General features: G+C 43.0%; 1 protein-coding gene across 1 annotated transcript in view; it reads right to left on the reverse strand.

The window, feature by feature from the left end:
• Window positions 1-710: 710 nt before the first annotated feature.
• The window catches only part of plbd1a (phospholipase B domain containing 1a), an 11,814-nt gene continuing 2,815 nt past the window's right edge, over window positions 711-9,709 (reverse strand). The window contains exons 3-11 of the mRNA XM_058404714.1: window positions 7,366-7,449; window positions 7,047-7,188; window positions 6,776-6,916; window positions 6,458-6,602; window positions 6,160-6,360; window positions 4,804-4,944; window positions 4,515-4,700; window positions 1,611-1,717; window positions 711-1,373 (exon numbers count right to left, since the gene is read on the reverse strand). Of these exons, the coding sequence (XP_058260697.1) occupies window positions 1,197-1,373; window positions 1,611-1,717; window positions 4,515-4,700; window positions 4,804-4,944; window positions 6,160-6,360; window positions 6,458-6,602; window positions 6,776-6,916; window positions 7,047-7,188; window positions 7,366-7,449 (1,324 nt within the window). The 3' untranslated portion in view covers window positions 711-1,196. The remainder of the gene's footprint in view (window positions 1,374-1,610; window positions 1,718-4,514; window positions 4,701-4,803; window positions 4,945-6,159; window positions 6,361-6,457; window positions 6,603-6,775; window positions 6,917-7,046; window positions 7,189-7,365; window positions 7,450-9,709) is intronic.

Raw genomic sequence — 9,709 nt, forward strand, 5'->3', positions numbered from 1 at the left:
CAAAACCGTAACACAAAACCGAAACTTGAAGTCGAAGAAGAAGGCAAGGATCATACACAGCAAATAATCAGAGAGCAGAACTATGGCAAGGCTTAGTATGTCACAAAGGAATGATACTTCACATTGAACAAAGGGAGCATGCTGTTTAAATGCTAAAGCAAACCAGGTAGTGAGTTTGAGAGTGCTAATACTCAGGCGAGGGCTCCCTCTAGTGTTCTGGATCTGGGTGTGATGTTACAGTAAGGATACCAGGATAAATAGAGGGGATTTTTTTTTTGGGGGGGGGGTGCACTTGACCACATCAGGCCTGATGCTGTGTATTTGAATGCCGTTATTGGTGTTATCATCTTGCAACAATAAAGCCAGTTGCTTCTTCTCATCCAAGCCTGAAGAAGTTTTTGCAGTAATACATAATTGGAAAAACTTCAGAACCACCCTGCAGTGTGTCCACTCAGAGGACTCCGAGTTCCAAACACAGTCCTCCACGCTAACTTCACATGCAATCCTCACACCATGGCGTGTGAGAGACTCGGACAAAGTGTGCCAAAATTCTGGCTCAACACCAAAACACACACTCACATACACAAACACCTAACAAGCCACTCAAATCACACAAACAAGACGTTTCAGAACCTTTTTGACTCCATGGCACTGGAACAGGATGCAGACAGTAAATAACAGCAGAGGGATGAGCAGTTGGAGAGTTTCAATACCATCAAATTCAGTTCAATTCAATTTTATTTATAGAGAGCTTTTTTAAAACAATGAATATCGTCACAAAGCAGATTTACAAAAATCAGAGTAAGGATTTAAATTCCTGAAATAGAGCGAGTTGAAATCATACATTGTCTTTTCTTATTCCTTTACCAAATAATCCTGAGAAAACAATATCATAGATGAGTGACTAGTAGATTGCGAGGTCAAATTTTAACACCATATCCTTAAATCCTTGAGAATTAGTTTAGTCAAAAAGGGAATAAACATTAAAGAAAAAAAAAACAGTTGAGAGTTAATGTATCCAGCATAAACAAACATTTAAACCTCACCAAAACCAGACAAAACCCAAAAAACTGAACAATAACTAACACAGAATATTTCACTTGCTCTTTTAATTGCAGCAGGTTAATACACAGTTGTAGAGCAGGACAATATGTGAGCCCCTGCTCTTCAGTCACTTCCTGCCCTACACTGGCGACTCAGGGGGCGAACAGCACCGGGTGCATGGTAACGAAGGTGTAGTTGTACAGGCGTGGCAGGCCCTGGTGCATTGTACTGTTAAATGCATCCCAAGTGAAAGGAGGAAGATCGCCCTCTGTGCTCGGACCATTCAGAGCCTCAGACATGAACTGCTTAGCCATACTCAGGTCAGTCACCTAAAGGGGGAGTAGAGAGGAATATGGGGGGCGGGGGTATTATAGGGGTTCTTTAGCTGTGTAATAAATAAATAAATAATTAATTAATTAATTAATTAATTAATTAATTAATTAATAAATAAATAAATAAATAAATAAATAAATAAATAAATAAATAAATAAGTTGAAGTACCTTGATCAACAACTTAAATAGGTTTCCCTTATTTATAATATTTCAAACACTTTATAAACACTAACCTTGGTGTCATAACATCCTTCAGGAATAGGGTTAGACTTCCTCAGATCACCACGACAGCAGATGGAATTACAGGGGTCACCCTTCGAGTATGGATCTTTCTTATAATCTATAATCACAATAGAATATTTATTCATCCTCTAAAATCATGTCCCACTGCTTACTGGTTATTATGGGGTGTGTATATGCACTAAGAGACACCCAGTTGCTTCCATTAATAGGAATATACAGTATCTCAAAAGTGAGACACCCCTCAGATTTTTGTAAATATTTTATTATATCTTTTCATGTGACAACACTGAAGAAATGACCCTTTGCTACAATGTACAGTAGTGAGTGTCCAGCCTGTATAACAGTGTAAATTTACTGTCCCCTCAAATAACTCAACACACAGCCATTAATGTCTAAACCATTGGCAACAAAAGTGACTCCACCCCTAAGTGGAAATGTCCAAATTGGGCCCAAAGTGTCAATATTTTGTGTGGGCACCATTATTTTCCAGCACTGCCTTAACCCTCTTGGGCATGGAGTTCACCAGAGCTTCACAGGTTGCCACTGGAGTCCTCTTCCACTCCTCCATGATGACATCACAGAGCTGGTGGATGTTAGAGACCTTGTGCTCCCCCACCTTAGGGTTTAGGTCTGGAGACATGCTTGGCCAGTCCATTACCTGTACCCTCAGCTTCTTTAGCAAGGCAGTGGTCGTGTGTTTGGGGTCGTTATCATGTTGGAATACTGCCCTGTGTCCCAGTCTCTGAAGGGAGGGGATCATGCTCTGCTTCAGTATGTCTCAGTACATGTTGGCATTCATGGTTCCCTCAATGAACTGTAGCTCCCCAGTGCCGGCAGCACTCATGCAGGCCCAGACCAGGACACTCCCACCACCATTCTTGACTGTAGACAAGACACACTTGTCTTTGTACTCCTCACCTGGTTGCCCCCACACACGCTTGACACCATCTGAACCAAATAAGTTTATCTTGGTCTCATCGGACCACAGGACATGGTTCCAGTATTCCATGTCCTTAGTCTGCTTGTCTTCAGCAAACTGTATGCGGGTTTTCTTGTGCATCATCTTTAGTAGAGGCTTCCTTCTGGGACGACAGCTATGCAGACCAGTTCGATGCAGTGTGTGGCGTATGGTCTGAGCACTGACCGGCTGACCCCCCACCCCTTCAACCTCTGCAGCAATGCTAGCAGCACTCATATGACTTCACTACATGACTTCACTGTATGTCTTTTTGTCCTTGTGGTGTTCACACTATGCGACACTTCGTAAATGATCCACAAGAGGGCGTCGCACACCACACCATCTGACAACAACTCGTCACTCAACGCCATCCCCAAACCACGTTTTGTCATGAAAACACACGTGACAGGTGGATCCGGAAATGACGCGAGACTTTCGGTAGAGGTTTGTTTTGAAAATGGACGTCGGCAGGAGTCTCGCTCTAAATAAATTTTAATTTATTAAAATAAATGTTGTGTCCACACTATTTTTGAAGCCATGTTGCTGCTGCTGCTTTTCTTCCGGTGACCTCAACTCTGTTGACTTGCTCTCTCATTGGCTGGAGGTCGTAGCTACAACTGACACCACGTGATGTGGAGTCGGCCGACCGTCCCAGATATTTAACATGCCAGATATCTGGATTTTGTCAGCGACGCACCAGCGAGCCTCTTTGATGCGTCGTTGAGTAGTTCACACAAAGATTGCAGAGCGCTGATCACCCGCTGATTTTCCCACGATCACAGACCGATCTGTCGGCCAGCTCGTTAATTTGCAAATCGGGCTTAAAATCCTGTAGTGTGAACAAGGCTTTAGGGGTGTCCTCACTTTTGTTGCCAACAGTTTAGACATTAATGTCTGTGTGTTGAGTTATTTTGAGGGGACAGTAAATTTACACTGTTATACAGGCTGGACACTCACTACTGTACATTGGAGCAGAGTGTCATTTCTTGTCACATGAAAAGATAAAATATTCACAAAAATGTGAGGGTTGTACTCACTTTTGTTAGATACTGTATATGTGGCAAGCAATCATCAATAGATACAGTACTTTGTCACTATATACAATACACTATAATTCAGTTGCTCCCAGACAGCAAAAAGGGCATCTAAATACAAGCTGCACTATAGTGAGTGTTGCAGCAAAACACAGATCCTTAATCCTTAACAGTTGTTGGAAGGAGTAGTAACAAACTTTAGGTTTAGCTGTAAATTGTCCCTTGTCTTGAATAATTGTAGAGGGGTGACTGATCCACTGGGGGGTGAGGGGGTGATGGCAGCTACTGCTTTCATGGAAAAAAAAGGTGCATTTTAGTCTGTTTGTGTGACTTGATGGCTCTGTACTTTTCCCCAGATGGTAAGAGAACAAACATTCTGTGTCCTGGGTGAGTGGAGTCTTCGATGATGCTGGTGTCAGTTAGGCTGATTTGAGTTTTTTAGAAACTGCTGATTTCCTTCAAAAAACAAAACCCATCCTGAGAGCTGAGGATCTGCAGACTGAAACACCTTGTTGAAGAGAGATCAGATGATCAGACTGGTCTGAGCTGACAAAGTCTCTAGGAAATCAATCAGGCTTTACAGTGAAATTCTTTCTTGGTTTATCTCAGCTTTGGAAGTTGATTATATTATATGTAAATTATATGTACATATACACTGATATTTTATTGCATATTAAATCTATTTAACTTGCACTTTATTTTAAAGTGTTTTTAATGTAAAGGTTTTTCTTTATTGTTGACAAACTGAATTTCCTCTGAAGGGAACTCATCTCACATACACAGGAACAGAGAGAGAGCAATAGAAAGACAGCCAGATAGAGACAGACAGTCAGAGAGACAGACATTAAGACAAAGACAAATACAGACAGTAGACAGAGAGGACAGACATTCAGACTGAGTACCGTTGTATCTCATGACATGTTTGAGTGATGGCAGATCAGTGACGGACGCCTGATCCCGGCGGAAGATCTTGGCTCGAGGACAGAGTTGGTAGGAGAAATCCTCTCCATACTCCATCCACATCTCCTCATAACCGCTCAGGGTGTAAATCCTCTGGTGGAACGGCACATTGTAGGATGGCCAGTAACCTGTAGGACATCACTTATTACTGACAGAACATTATTACACCAACAATACACCAACACCATGTCCACTGCTTCTCCCCTGATGTGTAGTGAAGTGGATCCTCACCAAAGCGCAGAGCCTCTGTTTGATCTGAATATTCCACCAGTCCTGGAATCTGCTCCACAATGGTCAGAGCACCATCATCAAGTCTCGAGCCCAGGGACACTTTACTTACATCCACCACCATGTACTGATTATTATACGTCCCTGAGAGTCAGTGAGAGACAGGACAGTCAGACAGTCACATTTAACCTGAACAACAGAAAGATTATAACTCTGAGAACACTTCTACTAATTCTTCCTAATATTGTGTTTATTACTGTATCTGAAGTTCATTCTACTCAGAAGATCTGTCTCCCTCTACATGAACAGCTACCCATTTATCTGACTACCAGTCTATCTAGCCAGCAATCTATTTACCTGACAATTTCTCTACACCCATCTTTGACTGCCCATGAGTGGGATATATTGAAGTGAACATTTTGTCCTTAAAGTTGATTTGTTAGAAGCAGGAAAAATGGACAAGCATAAGGATTTGAGCGAGTTTAATGAGGGCCAAATTGTGATGGCTAGACCACTGGATCAGAGCATCTTCAAAACTGTAGCTCTTTTGGGGTGTTCCCGGTCTGCAGTGGTCAGTATCAAAAGTGACCCAAGGAAGGAACAGTGGTGAACCGGCAACAGTGTCATGGGTGGTCAAGGCTCATTGATGCACGTGGGGAGAGAAGGCTGGCCTGTGTGATCCGATCCAACAGACGAGCTACTGTTGCTCAAATTGCTGAAGAAGTTAATGCTGGATCTGATAGAAAGGGGTCAGAATACACAGTGCATCACAGACCAGTCAGGGTGCCCATGCTGACCCCTGTGCATCACTAAAAGCTTCAACAATGGGGATGTGAGCATCACAATTGGACCACAGAGCAATGGAAGTAGGTGGCCTGGTCTGATGAATCACGTTTTCTTTTACATCACGTGGATGGCCGGGTGCATGCGTGTCACTTACCTGGGGAGGTGGTTATAATATTATGGCTAATGGGTGTATCTACATTTGTCTATCAACCTGAGTGAGTGTCTATCTACCTGCATATCTACCTATCTAGATCTCCTTTTGTCTATCTGCCCATCTATGTCTTAACTATCTAGACTGCATATCCAGCTACATGTATGGTTACCCTGTCTGTCTACCAGTCTGTCTAGCCAAACAGTCAAACTGTTCAGCCGTCCATTTTCCAGTATCTGTTTATCTGTCTCTGTCAATCCATCCATCTAGCTATCTGAGCCTGTCTCTTTCATCAAAGCATCTTGTTGCCCAGTCCCGGTTTTTATCTTTCTGTCACTCTGTCCTTTCCTATCCGCAGGGGTGTCGGGCAGGGGCCATATTGGACCTGACTAAACAGTGTGTGTGTGCACGAGTTTTCTGACCAGAGTTGAAGCGGGAGAATATCTTGGCCCACTCTTCACCAGAGTGTGCAAGTGCATTGGCTAGCCGGACTCTCTGCCAGGCAAATAGGCTGGAGGGCGTGACCGCCTCATACAGCGACTGGTTAAAGACGTTGTTGGTGGTCTGAGTCATCATCAGCCCACTGCCCAACAGGTAGAAATCATCCAGAGACACCAGGAAACCTGCACCACAGAAAAACACAGTTCATACATAGACATATTCAACAGAAGTGTGTTTATGTACCAAAGGTGTGTGTGAAACCAAAGTGTGTAGACACACCAGGGTAGCTGCTAAAGGACATTTTCCCAGTAGCAGTGTGTGGTTCCTGAACTTTAAAGTCCCAGTGTTTGAAGATGCGCATCGTGGCAGCGTAAACGTACCAGCTGGAGTGAGCGAACAACAGGTTCTCATAGCCAGGCAACATCTACATACATACACACACACGATTTAAAAATCGTGACTTCATCGTGAAATCGTGAATTTAAAAACCCTAACCCTAACCCTAGTACTTTAATGAATTAAGCACATACCTTAAAAACATGAGGTAACAGGAGGTGTACCTGTGAGAGAGGGTGGTTCTTTGTATGGAAAATGTACCTTGATGAGGGCAGAGCAGTGGCCCATCGGGGGCTGTTTATATCCTCTCAGTGAAGGTTTGGTCTCAGGAACTAACATCTGTATCAAATCCAACAGATCTCCAACTGTGTTCAGGAACTGCACCTCAAACCGTGACAAGGCCTACACACAAAACACATACACACGCTCCATATTGATACTACTATGAATTATGAATATGTTTTGTTATTTAAATTAATACTTTATTTTAATGAATCACACATTTGTGTATCATTGTTGTTCTTTCTCTCACCTTTCCCCCTGAGCGCTTGGCCCACTCGGCAACGCCGGCCTGCAGTCCGTCCAGCTGAGCCAGGATGAAGCCGGTGTGAGCCCACAGAGGATCTGTCGTCTTATTCAACTTCACCTGCTGCCGAGACCAGGCGCTCTGCTTACTGAGAGACATACGCCATGGTAAGAAGACAAAATTGTGAAATGTTTTTCACAATAATAATTCCAAATAACACCCAGAAAAATCCTTTAGGCCAAGGGAAAAAACGTGCCTCATGGCTCCTCAGCACAGGTTCTACACATCATGGACTGAGTCTGTTATTCGTAAAAGAATCACTCACGTCATGAAGGTCTTCACAGCCTGCAGGATGTTGGGCTTTGTGATGAGCTGAGGATACATGTTAGTGTAGTGATCAACCATCTGCCTGCAGGACACACAGACAGCAGTTTCACTCTCACAGCTCTGTTACAAATACTAGAGACTGATCTCTCACTCACACACACACACACACACACACACACACACACACACAAAGCATAATCACATGCTCACAGATGACAGACAATAACACATGTATTTGGACTGGGGGAGGAAACTGGAGCACCCGAAAGAAACCCCTGAGAGAGAAGCTCTGTGGACACAGGGTGGATGCAGGAATCAAACTGTCAACCCTGAAGGTACGAGGCAAACATGCTTCTATCACAAGCTTCCATAATATATAAATGGAAACAATAACAAAAAACAAAAATGACAACAATCATTATCTGATTTATTAAGAAAATGGCACCCGCATTTAAATACAAATTGTCTTCTTTAATTATCGCTTTAAGGGATCTGAAATGAATCACAATGCCTCTGAAGAAGAAACTGTTAGACTTGATGTCCATCTCCAATACGCCTGAAGTTAGACACTGCAATACCATCACTGGACACTAGATGTCTCTGTCATACAGTCTACAATTATTCAGTCTCACAGGTCTGTTAGTGTATTCAATTCAAAAAACTTTATCCCCAGGATAATAAAATACAGTTGTTGTATGATGATTAAATGGAATAAGTCTGTTGGTGCAAAAAGATTTGATTAAACATCCATTTAAAATATCCGTAAATAAACTGTTTACTAAACTAAATTGTTTAAACTGTGAAAATAGATTCTTGTTATCCAAAACAAAATATCCAAAACAAAAGAAGAGGAAGAAAAAGAAAGTAGAAGGTGAAATAGATTGATGTATATATAAATAAATTAAAGTGAGAATATTATTGTGCGGTATGGAAACAGTGTAGTAGCAACATTAGAGATATTATCACAGCAGAGTCCAGATTTCTATATAAATGTTTTTCACAGATTTTGAATACGGGAGTCCATGAGTCTGTTTGAAGGATTGTGGGTTGGGGGTGGAAGAGGGTTATAATGTGGGTTATAATGTGGAGAATGGTGGTTACTGAGTTGATGGGAGGGGAGGGCAGGGGAGGGAGGGAGGGACAAGGATAGTTGTGGGTTGAAGAGTTGAACAGCACCGGGAACAAAGGTTGTTCTTCTCTTCTCAGTTGAGAGTCCTACAGCTGGGGCATCGTAGCTGTCGTCCTGATGGGAGCAACTCAAATGCAGGCAACAGGACATAAGAGGGGTCCTGCAAGATCCTGCCAGCTGACCTCAGTGTCTGCTGTTCACAGAGGGTGGAGAGCGCTCTGACTGGTAGTCCAATTATTCTGGAACACGTCTTGACTCTGCAGACAAGTTCTGTTTTGGAGACTAATGGAATGAAACCAACATATGAAAGAGAAGGTGAGTACACTTTCAATGAAGGCATGGTAGAATGTTTGGAGGATGGCTCTGCTGACTCCAAACAAGTTTAGCATCCTCAGGAGATACTGCCACTGTTGGCATTTCCTGAGGATCTCCTCTGTTTTTTAGGTGAATCTCAGCAGCTGGTCCAAGATGGAGCCCAGATACCAGTACTCCTCGACAAGCTCAACTGCTCTTCCGTAGATGGTTGTGATGACTGCTGCAGGCAACTCCCACTGCTTTTTGGTAAACAACATCTCCTTGGTCTTTTTCACGTTGGAGCTGTCAATCCACTCCACAAACTCTTGCAGGACAGAGCCATGGTGCTGCATTGGTCCTGAAAGCAGAGACAGAAGAACTGTGTCATCTGAAACTTGACCAGGTGATAGTTTGGCTGGGAAGCTCTGCAGTTATCAGTGTAGAAGATGAAAAGCAGTGGTGAGAGTATACAGCCCTGTGGGGAGCCAAGTGAGGTTTGAAGGAGTCCAGAAAAGGTATAACTGACCAAAACTCTCTGCATCCAGTTGGTGAGAAAATCAATTATCCACAGGACATGCTGGTCATCCAAGTGGAAATGGCCGGAGTGTTCCCAGGCAAGAATATGGGGCTGCAAAGTGTTAAAGGCTTAAGAAAATTTCTGCAAACAGAAGTCTAGCTGAAGTACTGGGGAGTTCCAGGTGCTTGTGAATAGTGACTATGATGAATACATTGGCATTGTCCATTCCCCTGCTAGTGTGATATATAAACTGCGGAGCTTCCATCAGTGAGTCTGTCTTATTGATGTGATAATTGATGACCCTCTCCATGGCCTAAATCAACAGAGAGGTGAGGGCCACAGGGTGAAGGTCATTCAGGGCTTTAATGGTACCACCTTTCTTTGGGATGGAAATAACTGGAG

This window comes from Hemibagrus wyckioides, linkage group LG12, assembly GCF_019097595.1.
Source record: "Hemibagrus wyckioides isolate EC202008001 linkage group LG12, SWU_Hwy_1.0, whole genome shotgun sequence".
NCBI classification, from domain to species: Eukaryota; Metazoa; Chordata; class Actinopteri; order Siluriformes; family Bagridae; genus Hemibagrus; species Hemibagrus wyckioides.